Raw genomic sequence first — 14,555 nt, 5'->3', positions numbered from 1 at the left:
ACTGTGCAATATGTTAACCACTGGCCACATGTGGTTATTTAAACTTAAATTAGCTATTAAATGAAGTTAAAAATTCAGTCATATTAGCTACATCTCAAATGCTCAGTAGCCACAGATGGTTAGTGACTACTGCACTGGATAGCACAGATAGAGAACACTTCCTTCCATGTTTCAGAAAGTTCTATTAGACAACACCGTTCTAAGGAGATGAAGATAGTAGGAAAGAGGAAAAGGCAGGGAAAGAAGTGAAGAAGGAGGAATGATGATTCATAAACTCCCTTTCCTACTTGTGCTTAATGTCACTAGTTCTCATGGGACAGTCAGGATAGCCGCTGCTCTGCAACATTAAGGTTCTGTCACACCTCCTCTCCAGAGAGCTGCTGGAGAGATCGCCGCCGACAAAGGCTCTAGGTGCTGGGACTCTGGGAGTAGGGCTTCGAGTTAGGGGTGGAGCCAGGGTTGGGCCTGGGGAAAGGGCATTCAATGGATGAAGAGGGCCTGTGCATAGCCTAGCACCATGCCCAAAATTCAAGGTGGATAAAACATTCACTTGCCACTGCAAAGGTGAAAGAGAAGATCCTCTCATCTCTGGTGCTCAGTGAGTTTTCAGTCATTCACAGTCATACAGTCCTACTACTAATATCTTGCTCAGACTAAGTCATAGGTCAACACTCACATTCTATCTTACTCCCCTAAGAGAAATTTGGCCTGAGACTATTCCTCTTATTTCATTTATTCATAACGATCAATTCTTATCATTAGCATTCTTATTCACTGAAACTACATACAGGCATTGCATTTCCTTCTCTCTAAGCTCCATGAGGAACGGCATGAAATTTCAAACCACCATTGAGGGACCTTCTTTGCCACACATCTGTAGTGAAATGACTGCATTTGGTAGAGCCTCGGACCCTCAGAGATATCCTCTCTTTCTGAGATATGCTTTGTGTCTTTTTGACCATAATCAACATCTTCTCAGCTGGATCTCTTGTTCCACACTGCCATTTCAAGATTTCCCACCACTCACGATGTGTATGCTATACACTGCCAGGTGAAGAGAGCATAACCCAAGAACACTTTCAGTGTTGCCCTGTGAGAGTCACTATTTTCATAAATTCCAGGGCTGCCTTCAGTCTCCCATTTGCATGTGTGGGCAGCCATTTCTTCAGTGTATTCCCCATGTTCTAATTGGCTCGCTATCCAGATTCTTGGCTCTGTGCTCGGGACTCGTCATTGACTTTTCACCCACCTCACCTGCAGAGCAGCTGTCTCTGGATTTTCATTAGCATTTCAGGCAGTGATCTTCATTTGTAAAACTACTGACAAGATTTTAATTGGTGATCTTGATTTTTACATTTAATCTGGCTTAGAGATATTTTAAATTTTGTTTTGCTACATTTGATAAGGGCAGAACCTTAAAAAGGGAAAAGTACTTGAGGAGAGAAGACACTCGGTTAGAGAGAAAAGAGAGGCTTCCTGGACTCCAGCTGTCTGCTTAAAGGGAACTGTGACATATGCAGAGGACCTTATAACAGTAAGTATCATAGTTTTGCTTGTTTGGATTAACACTTTTTAAAAAAATCCTCACTCTTAACATCAGCAAATTTTCTGTTTCTTTTACAATAACTTAAAAAAATGACTGAATATTTTCTAACATCCACTGAAATGGAAAGTTTATGATTTTTGACTATGACCTGAAGGTTCTTACTATTATTAGTCTGAACCAGATAATCCTTTTTGAATAATATCAGCATCCAGACTACACTTGCCTGTTTAAGAGAGAAGCTTAAACAGCTTATAAATAAAGCACAGGGAAAGCCCCTATCAAGTGTATAACTCTCCATACGTCTGATCATTTTAGATGCTTGACACTGAAAACCTTCATTAAAGAAGTGAATCTTCCAGCCCCACAGAGAGCTGCCTTTCAACTGGAAGAAGGGTGTGTCCCTAAGCTTTTACCTGGGAGCAATGATGATCTTGTCAAGCATTTCAGTGAGACCAGCCCAAGTTTTTAGGGTGGGGATCTAGACTGGTTATACGTACCTTCAGTTCTTCTCCCAGAGAAGGCAGAAACACCTCAAAGCCTGCATGTAAGAACATCTACTGAGAAATTATTTTAATCAGACACCAGCTGAGTGGGGGAAAGAAAAAGAACAGAGAAGAACACACAAAACTCCCTTGGTCTTGGATGTAAGAGAACCCAGCTGCAATGGACTGGCACTTTGTTAGAACAGCTGCAGTGCTGTTCATTTTTCTGGTAAGTGGATTCTGTTAAAAAAAACCCTCATAATCATGCTCATTGTGAACAAGTGAGAACTTTTTTAGAAAGTGTTATTTAGTGTTATTTCTAACCTAAACCCATTAAAAGTTTATGTTAATGACAAGGTGATTTTATGAACTAGATTTTTAAATAGTGTTTCTCTCCTTAATTGAAGACTCGAGCATATTAATGCATCAGTGTCAACTCACCCTATCACATCTCTGATACTGCAGTCAGTGCTAAGTCATGCCGGGAAAATACTGAATTTGGGGAAGTCTCATCGCTGCTTGATAGCATTTGGTTGTTCAAATTCCTTTTTGCAGGGGGGCTCTTAAGCTAATATCACAGGTGTGTCCTGATTTTTACCCTAAACATTTTTCCATTCTTTGGGTAACTCTGCTGGCAAATTCACTATAAAAATAGGATACATATAAATTAAAAAGCACAGCAATTTGCGACTGGCCTCACAATCCAAACTGTCTCATTGGTTCCAGATATGTTTGGGATTCATATCACTAACATCAAAAGCCCCACACTGCTAAGCTATGATTTATTGAAAACATTTTTTAATGTCAAAAACCATGACAATATGGGAGATTTGTAGATGATATAATAAGTGAAGGAATAGCTATAATTAAGGAGTGAGTATAATTATTATGATACTGGTTCTTACTACTGGAAAATCAGCAATGACTGCGATATGAAAGTTGTGTTTGATGGTCAGACAAATGTAATGAGATGTTTTATCATCGTCTCCCTTACACATCATTAATTTTCTCTTTTTAGAGATAATAAAGATAACACTGAGTTGCTGCATCCAATTTCACTTCTGTTGGGAATTTTAAAATCAGAGTCTTTCTCACAGTAAGGTTAATGTTATCCAAAGAGGCAAGTACCAGGCAAATCACCCTCCAATTTGGCAGCATATAGTCCTGTGGGTCATATTTGTTTCTACTTGCTTAAGTTTTGAACTGGATTGTTGGGTTTCTACAATAACAAGTCAGACCTTTGATTCAAACATGCCGGTTGGTCTGAATTCAGTTTATTAAGTAAAAACGGTCATAGCAGTGGATTTGTTATGAATAAGGATCAATAAGCTGGTAGCTTTAGTTCCAAGCTGCCCTTCGAAGACTAGCCCTATTCCATGGAATTTTTAATAGATCTTTCGGATCAGTTAATATAATTTGGGGTGAGTAAGGATTAATGAGCACTTGTATAGGAGCATCTGTGTATTGCCGAGTAATCAAATGTTTTTATTTTTTGTTTATTTTTAAATTTTTGCTGGCGACTATTCATTTTTGAGAGACAGCATGAGTGGGGGAGGGGCAGAGAGAGAGAGGGAGGCACAGAATCCGAAATAGGCTCCAGGCTCTGAGCTATCAGCACAGAGCCCAATGTGGGGCTCAAACTCATGAACTCCGAGATCATGACCTGAGCCGAACTAAAATGCTTAACCAACTGATCCACTCAGGCGCCCCTCAAATATTTTTATTTTTAATTTCATTTAAATCTGGTCCATTAAGGCCTATTACAGTTTAATTTGATTAGTTTATTCAGATGTTTATGTGCTTTCATTTAATGCATAATATACCTTATTTCTTTATTTTTATGATTATTTCTAATTAATTACATCCTATGAAACTCCTTTAAACAGTCATTGTCTAATTAGTCATTCTTCAGTAAAATGTACCATTTTATCAAAATCATGTATCCTCATTGACCTTTCTTCTTTGTAGAGACGTTTCTGGACATTTGTGCTTTATTTTCTGAATTTGGATAGTTCTGTTTTTTTCTTTGTGGATTGTTTGTTTGTTGCTATATTTCACCTTGGAATCAGTCACAAATTTCTCATTTGTCTTATGAGACATATTTCTCAAAGAACTTACTGCATAATGAATTAAAACATTTCTTTTTCCTGTTATTGTAACTTTTCTGGCAAAACATTTTGCTTTCTAGGGTTTGAAAAATCATAATTTATTCTTACTGCAGATTTTACCAGATGATCTGGATAAATACCCTTTGTAGTTATACAATCTATTTCTGCTACAAAATACTTTTTTTTTCCCCTGAAAATTAACTACCTTGATAGCAAATTCTTCTACTTTAGCTTATGGCTAGCCTCACTATGAATGTATGCTCTCACCGGAAAAAAAAAAAAGAAAAAAAAAAGAAAGGAAAAAAATCTATGTGAGGTCTTTATTCTTCGCCACCCAAAGTCTAGAATAAGTAAAAATCTACAGTAGAGAGCATACTTAGGCAATTTTAAAAAGCTTTAAGACATTTTTTAATGTTTATTTATTTTTGAGAGAGACAGACTACGAGTGGGGGAGGGGCAGAGAGAGAGGGAGACAGAATCCAAAGCAGGCTCCAGGCTCTGAGCTGTCAGTACAAAGCGCAATGCAGGACTCGAACTCACAAACAGAGATCGTGACCCAAGCCGAAGTTGGACGCTTAACCGACTGAGCCACCCAGGTGCCCCAAAACCTTTAAGACGTGTAAACAGGCAATATATTTAATGCAAATCCATTTGTGAGCTGAGCAACCATCTGTTTATGTGTATTTTGCATAGTCTGTTTAATATACCTGAACGTTTTAGACCTTGTTCAGATTAGTGGGTTACATCAGGGAGAAGAAAGCTGATGAATCTGCTCTTACAACAAGCAAGACTGCCACACCACTATTCCATTATTTAGACAAGCCGCCTAGACAGGCAATGGCTTATACCTGTTAACATTCTGCAAGCCAAAGAAATGCTATTGACCCCTCATTTATTGTTCTTTCTTTTCTGTTTCCATGAAGTTAGTGCATTGTTGGGGGTGGGGAGGGGGAGGTATATGGAATATATTCTAGGCTAGAGAACAATGTTGCCTATGTACCAAATACAAGAGATCTCTGTGAATGGTTGTGACAATAAGAAAATGTATGGCAGGGCCACTGTAGGAAAGTAAAATAGAACCAGTAGACTTTCTATAGTTCTAATGATTTCTGAAAATTACTTGCAACTTTGCCAGATTCAATTAGTCAACACAAATCAATACAAATCTCAAGGTGCCAAATTCTATAGAGGCAAAATTTCTGCAACTCACACTCAAAGAACAAGTAAGCCTATCTTTATCAATTACCAAGAATAACCCAATTTGCACAGCTTATAATACCAGCCTGGCTGCTGCTCTTTCCATGGTTACTATTTCCTTTCAAAAGAAAACCTCTGACCACCTGATAACCCTGCTCCACAATTTGAACTTAGCTGAAATCATTTGGAATATAAGCAGGAGTTTTTCAGAGTATTTCTTAGCACAGGCTAAAATACACAGAAAACAATACATATTTTATTACATAGTTCATCAACTTATTTGAACTGGACATCTTCAATTCCCGTAATTGTGTTCACTGATGCATAAAACAAGAGAGGGATTCACAAACTAGTACAGACCAAACAGAAGACAAGCAAAAGAGAGGATTCTTCATGCTTTCTTGTGCATATAGTGATTTACAGTGATATATATTATAGATAATTGTACATCAGTAAAATATTTTATAGAAAATGGAAATATTTCTGTTCACCTGCTCAGTAAGATTTACAAATTCTATTTAAGAAAATAATTTCCATTTACACAGTGTTCTTGACTGTGGATTTAGGATCAGAGTCTTCTTGCACCTTTGTGAAAACAGGGACTACAAAGTTATCATCATTTAACTAGTTTGAGTTGCCAAAGAAGATAAACATTTTGCCATGCCTGACTTAGGTAACAGAAGAACCTGAAGCACCGAGAATGCCGTCTCAATAAATTTGAAGGTTTGGCCCGCAAGGGACAAGATCCACCTATTTAATAAGTCTTATGAATATAGAAAAAAACACTCTTGTGTATACCCAGAGTACTTAGTTTCTGATAACTCTGTCCACTCTACATTCTTCAAGGACATTGGTGCTGAGTATTCCCATGTCCAAACATGCATTGCCTAACGAAAAGGCAGAAAGTATGCTCATCACTGTAGTTATTTATTATGCTTCCATCAGTGAGGGAACGCCCTTGCAGAGTGCTGGGACAGGCCACTCTTGTTGGTTATGCTTGCTATGCAAATTCCTTTAATGGATTTAGGCAGGTCGAATTAGTTTAAGTGCCATTGGCTGCTGATTTATATTCTCAATTGGTCTACGAGAATAGGGTGCAGCCTTTTATACTTGCCTAATGAAAAACCACATCTCCACAAATTAATGGCTGCCTGTTGCTCATAAAACTACCTGACTGTAAGTTATTTGAGGGCAGATTCTGTGTCTGATTTACTTTTGGATCCTTCATAGTGCCCTTGCACCATAATGCAAGATTGCTCAACAGACGTTCAATTACACAAAGCAAGAGCATCCAAAGGCATTTGTGGGATAATTGATATTTTCCTTTCCCTACACATTCCGAAAAAATCAAGAAATTAAACATGGAAACAATCAGGTTGAATTTCCCCAACACTTATTTCTATGGTGTTTTATTACATTTACTTTACATTTCACCTAAAGTTTACTATCGTATTTTTAGAGCTTATGCCCTTTAAAAGACTTAATCCAGCCTTGGATCCCCATAATATACATTCGATACAAATTTGTCAAATAAATAAATAAACCAATGAACAAATAAGAGAAATCAACCTATCAAGGTGTTGTCAACTCCAAACTGATAGTAATACAAAGACACAAGAGGAGGTTTTTCCAAAGAAGCAAATTATTATATTTTAGCTTTGTCTCAGGTTCATCCTTGGGATGTAATATACAGTTATCCAATACATTAGCAGTTCATACTTAATGATTAACAAGTGGCTGTGGAAGACAACCTCTCAATTATTATATACGAGAGGTTTCCTTGTAAAAATCACTTAATACTTTCAAGACCATTTTATTATTTGCAAAGAAATGTAAACCTCACTATCAAAAGAAGAAAACTAAAAATGTATTCATTTCTAAGTGAATTTCCATCGCAAGCCTCCACAGCACATATTTCCAATTTATTTAGGAATCCAAAGTACTCTGACAGAAAACCACCTTATCCTTACTGTATGGACAAGGTCTAGATCAATCAGACGATTTTCTTTAACTTCCTCTCATAGTCTATTGATTTTAATCTCTGATCTTTTCTCTTCCTTCATCTGTGTTCAGAGCCCTTTTTTTTTTTTTTTTTGCCTATTCCCTCCTGCTCTCTCCATTACACTTCTACCAACTAATTTCTTTTTGAACCTCTCTCTCAAATCAAAATCTATTTTCTTCACCTTCAAAAATCCATTTCTCCCTCTCCCAGAATATTTCCTTGGACACCACATCTAATTCTATGATACCATTTTTGTTTCCTTTTATAAACAAATCACCCAGGAAAGTGGCCATCTTTACGTTCACTTCCCCTCCATCTTATTCCCTAATCCTTTCAGTCAGGAGGGACCTGTTCCATCCAGCGGGAAGGATTCTCCTGAAGGTCACAGGCATTCTCAGGATTCACTTTGCTCAAGTCTTTTATGCCACCTGACACTTGTTCACATCCGATCTCTCCTTCATTTCTCTCTTCCTTTGACATCTGTGACACTGCATTATATTTTCTTCCCATTTCTTTGGCTATTTGTCTTCTCTTTTTCTTTGCCACTTGTTTCTGTCACTGTTCCCTATTCCATCAATGTAGGAATTCCCCTAGTTTCACGCTCAGCCACAGGCTGTTTCTTTGTTGTATTTCCTCCTTTGGGTCTTCAAATTCTCCCATGATTTAAACTGCCTTACCCAAGCAGATGTCCCTCAAATCTGTGTATGAGGCCTGAACTACTGTTCATGGTGCTGATACGTATATCAAATTGCTAAGCACCTTCACCCGGCCATTTCTCTAGCATCTCAAAATCAATGTATTCTAACCTGATAAATTCTGCAACTGCCTTGCCCCTCATCTCTTGGTTTAAAATGGCCATCATTTGGGCGGGGGGCGGCGCCTGGTGGCTCTGTCAGTTGAGTGTCCGACTTCAGCTCAGGCCATGGTCTTGCAGTTCGTGAGTTCGAGCCCCGTGTCAGGCTCTGTGCTAACAAACAGCTCAGAGCCTGGAGCCTGCTTCAGATTCTGTATCTCTCTCTCTCTCTCCCCCTCCCCTGCTCATGCTCTGCCTCTCTCTGTCTCTTAAAATAAATAAATGTTAAAAAAAAATTTTTTTTAATGGACATCATTTGAGCTTCTTCCTTCTCTTGACTCTCAGAGCTTGTCAAATTCAACCGTGTGGAATCTCTCTCTTGATCTTTCTGGTCCGTTACCACTGCCACTGCTCCTATTCGGCTTCGGCTCTTCCTCATCTCTGGCCTGATTTGATGTGGAACACTCCACTGCTTGTGGCCTATAATCCTGTCTCTTGCCACCACCTGTGGTCAGAGTAATCTTTTAAATCCACAATTTTATCATGCCTTTTCCGTGATCAAAAAACTTTGATATTTTCCAACTGCACACAGAGATTTAGTGTTAGAACTGGAAAGGTAACTGTATATAATTTAGTCTACCCCTGTCATTTTAAAAATGAGAAAACTAAGGCTTAGAGAATTTGGGAAGTACATTGAAAGCTTTCTGACTCTACCAAGTGCTCTTTTTATCTCATTATTTTGCCTTTGAACATCCAGTAGTGACTTCGTTTCAGCATTTATTCTAGACACTGAGCAAAAGACAATAAGGCTATGTCAACACAACATATTTTTAAGCAGACTTGGCAGTTTTTTAATTACTGATTCAATTGAGAGGCTGACACTATGGTGAAACCTACTTGGTCTTCTGCCTAAATTGCCTCTCATGGGAAAAAGAATGACCCAGCTTCATAAAGTTGGAAGGTTTGTTAGTCATCTGGCATAGTTCTCCAAAACAAACAGTAGGCTCTGACACTGCAGTGTGGTCAGGGAAGTACAAGACAGATAACAGATGCCTACACACTTCTGTAGCTATGAAGAAACGGCTTCCAAACAGACAAATAAGGCATCTCCACACCCCCATTCCACACCCACAAATGAGAGAGAAAAGAGTGCCCATGAGTTCACAGGTAGCAAAAAGTAACATCAGCTTAATTCTGTACCCGCGAGGGACTCTATACTAACTTTTCAGTTACTTGTCCAAACCATTTGGGCCATCTACTTTTTTCTGCCCAGAATCACTATTATTATTGTTATTATTATACATAAATATTCCTAATCATAAGGCTAATATGAGATTACATTAAAATCAGAATGTTTTGACTTCTCAAAGTTGTAACGTCAATTCTTTGCAGTATGTTGTATTTAGTAATTTAGTTGGAACAGGCTATCTTATATTTTATTGTAAAACCCACACCTCAAGCACAAATTTACGCTGAATTGTTGTGGAGGGTATTTAGCCATAAATTAATGTCCAAAACTCAATTTCCTCATCTGTAAAATAGAGATAATTAAATTATAGTACTGACCACATGTATTTCTGAAGATTGAATGCATGGATTTCTCTAAATATGTTGTCTAGTAATTAGTCACCATTCAGTGAATTGTAACAGTGATAATAATAATCAACATTAAAAATAATACACAATGAATATATCAGTCCTATAAAAAATTATCTCTTTACACTACTTTCATTAACCAAAAAATACATATTTTCCTGAAGTATCATTTATAATAATTTTTAACAATAGGTACTTAGAAATTTTATATTTATCTAGTGGTGAGACTGAAACTATAAAAAGTAATTTATTATATTTTAAAATTACTATTATTAGTATATTATAATGCAGCTATAATTTCTTTTATCAATGATACAGATGAAATCTAATCGTGATAATAATTTTCATCCTTTGCAATTCTGAAAAAATTGAAATAGAAGTTGAAAATTTCTTATTTAGAGAGAAATAAACACAAGGGTTTACACCAACTTTAGTGATTCTAAGTGCAAGTTAAAACTTAATAACTGCAACTAGCCTTCAAATACACTAAGTTTTTAGATAGGTATTTTACTATGTCTTAAGTATATTGATATATTAAACTTAATATATAAGTGTCTGTCTTTTTAGAAATGTTTTAGGGTTTTAGAGAAAAGTAATTTAAATTATCCTGATCTTTCACTTACAAATCATATGTAACGATTGAGGCCAGAGCAAAAATGAGGCAGAGCTCTGCCTGAGTAGTTGTTTGTTGGACAGGGAAATTGCTTAAATCTGAAGAAAAGACTAATGGAAACTGCTACCCACTAATTTGTCCCTAAATGCCCGCAATTTCTTCTTGCTATGGGAGGATGCATTTATATCACTTCTTTTTTTTTTTTTTTTTTTTTTTTTTTTTAGTGTTAGCATGAAACATCAAACAGGAACTCATTTTACAGAGGAAAGAAATTCTTTGCTTTTATCGTAGGCCTATTTATTCTCATATCTCAAAGCAAATATACCATCTTAAGACTTTCAAAAACACTTGAGGGGCACCTGGGTGGCTCAGTCAGTTAAGCTTCCTTGGCTCAGGTCATGATCTCACTGTCTGTGAGTTCGAGCCCCACGTCAGGCTCTGTGCTGACAGCTCAGAGCCTGGAGCCCGCTTCAGATTCTCTGTCTCCCTCTCTCTCTGCCCCTCCCCTGCTCATGCTCTCTCTCTCTCTCTCTCTCTCCCTCTCTGTCTCTCCCAAAAATAAATAAAGATTTTTTAAAAAATAAAAAATAAATAAAAATAAAAACACTCGAAAATCTCCCATTTAGGATTAGAATGTGAAGGAGCAAAAATTCTGAAACTTTTCAGATACTTCCTGTTTCATATCCTTTCTTCACTCCAAAACATTTTTTTTTCTATTCCATCTATGACTAGTCAGATCCTGAAACTATAAACAAAAGTTTAAGTATCATACCTTACTGTTGAATATCACTGAACAGCATTAGAGTATCTCTAGCTTTTCAGGCACAAGATTTACTAAGAAAGCCTAAATTTCCAACGCTCACTCCTCCTGGGTTCAATGTCCTAGCTCATATGATAATGAGTATCTGTGTAGGTGAAGAATGAAAAAGAGGTTAAAAAATAAAAGAAACTAAAAAGAAGAAAAGCATAACCGAAAAGTAAACACAAAATGAAAAGGAATCCACAGTGTCATCACGAGACCTGAGAGTTAAGAAAGATCCATCTGCTATCCAGAATGATAAAATAATTCTAATGACTCACAACACTTGTTTGATTTTTTTAAGTGATTGGATAACATGAATTATAAAGCACTTAATTAAAAATTAACTGTTGTGATTATATTGTTTTCTTATAGGTGGTGGTGGAAGTTAACAGTGAATTTCGAATCCAGGTAATATACAGCAAATCTATTTTTTTCCAAATTAAAAATTGAGAAAATGGTTTGGGAGTCACAACATATTTTCCAAAGAAAATTCACCCGTATAAGTAAAATGAATGTTATGCTAAAATTAATAGAGTATCAAAAAATTTTCCCAGTTAAACATCCTCTCTGACATTACATACCCTCTCCTCCAAAACCTTCAGTGGAATGAGAATTCCGAATAAAAGTTAATAGATACTACTACTTTATCCTGCCCATTCAAGGTAAGAGATTACAACACCAAAAATGGCACCATCAAGTGGCATTCAATCAGGAGGCAAAAACGTGAATGGATCAAGTTCGCTGCAGCCTGTCGTGAAGGTGAAGACAATTCAAAGAGGAACCCAATTGCCAAAGTAAGTATCCACCCCAAAGCATAGAATCGAAAGTCAGAATGGATGGGGTGGTTAAAGCTCAAAAGAAAATGCCTTTTAAATATTTTATGAATATAAACCACCAAGAAGTTATAACACAAAACAGAATTATAGTCACTTAGATTATGAAAACTGAACCACTAAAAGGATAAATTAAGAAATTTAGGCACATGGGTAAACAAACATTGACTAACCTCATTGGTAAAATAAATACAAGTGACCATATGTTATCCCAAATTCTAGGTAGAAAAATATAGTGATTTAATTTTTTTTAACATTTTTTATTTATTTTTGAGAGGCAGAGACAGGCAGAGCATGAGCAGGGGTGGGGCAGAGAGAGAGGGAGACAGAATCGGAAGCAGGCTCCAGGCTCTGAGTTGTCAGCACAGAGCCCCTAGCAGGGTTTAAACCCATGAACGATGAGATCATGACTTGAGCCAAAATCAGTCATTTAACTGACTGAGCCACAATGCGCCCCCAAAAATATAGTGATTTAACTAATGAATTTAACACTCAGCATACTCAGAGGGACTATTTCAATGTGTATTCTTTCTGCCTTGATTGATGAGAATTGAATACCTACTTTTGGCTTTTTAAGTAAGAATTCACAATGCACTCTCTTTCATATTCTCTTGTATATCTTCCTTTGTACAAAGACACACACACACACACACACACACACACACTCATAAATACATCCCCACACACAGATTCACAGACAAAAATATATATACATACATAAACACATATACAAATATACACACATTCAGATAGATATACAGACTCCCCAGTTAGAGTTGCATAGAGTCCTATAATATTTTATTTCAAAGAAAGAATCCCAGTTTCTACAAGTCATTTATTTGGGATGATCTCCTTACTTTTCTGATATCACATCCTCCCCATTTTCAGAATTAAGAACTTCTACAAAGCATCAGATAACTCTTGTTACCTACATAAATCTACTTCAAATTCTCTTCTGAAACTTTACATTTAAAAAACATTTTGAATCAGGAGACCAAAGTTATATGATGACAACACTGCTAAACTCCTTGAGAGGGCAAGGAGTTCCCTACTCTAGAGCCAGTGCTAGCACAGAACCTGAAAATAACACAGACAATTGTAAATGTTGAATGAATGAATGAATGAATGAATGGTGACTGCATAGTCCTGCATTTATTAAGGTGAAATATTTTATTATTTTCTTATTTGGTAGAAATGGAATTGAATTTCTTTTATTACACTGCCAGTTATTATGGAAAATACTATAGCTATAACTAGAAAAATATCTATTTCCAGCATTTCCCAAAAGAAAACAGGTACTCACATTCAATAGTTCTTGGGAAAGATGGCTGTTGTTTATCAAACATAACACTTTCTATTTGCTCTCTGTAATATTTTCACCTGTGCTCTCTCTGCAGATTCACTCAGATTGTGCTGCAAACCAGCAAGTTACATACCGCATCTCTGGAGTAGGAATTGATCAGCCACCTTATGGAATCTTCATTATTAATCAAAAAACTGGTGAAATTAATATAACATCCATAGTTGATCGAGAGGTCACCCCTTTTTTCATTGTAAGTGGGCTCCATGTAATACATATGTTCAGGCTCAAATTATTTTTGGAATACCTTAACCTCAGATCATTTGATTTGATTTCAGGAATCCCAATATGAGACATTTTTGATTGTCTCAATTCATGAGCATCTCATGACCCAACGGAACCAAAGTAAGATTAGGAGAAATGCCTTTATAAAATGCCTTACCAAGAATGTTAGCCTCTGGTCTGTCTCCAGTGGCAAGCTAGAATATTTGTTTGGGAGGGCAAGTACCTAACTCTTACTCCTTTTTTTTTTAAATATTTTTATTTATTCTTGAGAGAGAGCAAGACAGAATGAGAGCAGGGGAGGGACAGAGAGAGAGGGAGACACAGAATCCAAAGCAGGCTCCAGGCTCTGGGCTGTCAGCACAGAGCCCGACGCAGGATTGAACTCACAAACCATGAGATCATGACCTGAGCCTGAGTCAGACGCTTAACTGACCGAGCCACCCAGGTGCCCCTTTATTTCTTTTTCTTTAATTCAGTTGAGAATAATTGCTTCTCTTTAACTCCGATCCTGAGAGATTATTTTTGAGTTACTAAGGGAGGCTTTTCCGAATAAACATACTTTATTATAAATTCACATTGCGCAGTCTCACCCGAGCTCAGAACGTGCTTTGGAAATACTCTGATCCATCCTTAACTGAATCACACTTCCATTCTTGAGAGTGGCTGGGACAAAAGTCCAAACCCTCAGCCTCATTTGCACTTTAAGCAGCTGACCTGATGACCAACTTCGCTAAAAAGTGTGAAGCCTTCCGTCAAACATTCCCACAATTAATTCTCTCTCCCCCAGCTCAGAACTGTTCGCATTAAATCCAAAAATAAAATTAATTTTCTGCTTTTTCCCCAGAGTTTATCCCCAAGATATCCATTGTTCCATAATTATCTGTTTCTTCAAGAACCTTATTCTATCAACTTTGTTTTCATCTCTCTTCTGCTTTCTCCATTGGCTGCTTCCATGTCCATTTATCATCATGATCAACACTTGTTAATACTTAAAATAA

At 37.0% G+C, this 14,555-nt stretch overlaps 2 protein-coding genes across 3 annotated transcripts in view; one reads left to right on the top strand and one right to left on the bottom strand.

The window, feature by feature from the left end:
* The window catches only part of DSC1 (desmocollin 1), a 351,582-nt gene that overhangs the window by 176,266 nt on the left and 160,761 nt on the right, over nt 1-14,555 (bottom strand). The window lies entirely within an intron of this gene.
* Nucleotides 1,256-14,555, top strand: part of DSG1 (desmoglein 1) — a 39,165-nt gene continuing 25,865 nt past the window's right edge. The window contains exons 1-5 of the mRNA XM_040479161.1: nt 1,256-1,534; nt 1,862-2,257; nt 11,512-11,547; nt 11,802-11,933; nt 13,370-13,525. Of these exons, the coding sequence (XP_040335095.1) occupies nt 2,210-2,257; nt 11,512-11,547; nt 11,802-11,933; nt 13,370-13,525 (372 nt within the window). The 5' untranslated portion in view covers nt 1,256-1,534; nt 1,862-2,209. The remainder of the gene's footprint in view (nt 1,535-1,861; nt 2,258-11,511; nt 11,548-11,801; nt 11,934-13,369; nt 13,526-14,555) is intronic.

Source organism: Herpailurus yagouaroundi, unplaced genomic scaffold (assembly GCF_014898765.1).
Source record: "Herpailurus yagouaroundi ecotype Mexico unplaced genomic scaffold, PumYag 142, whole genome shotgun sequence".
NCBI classification, from domain to species: Eukaryota; Metazoa; Chordata; class Mammalia; order Carnivora; family Felidae; genus Herpailurus; species Herpailurus yagouaroundi.
Note: the sequence above shows the minus strand (reverse complement) of the source record. Positions and strands in the feature narration are given on the sequence as shown.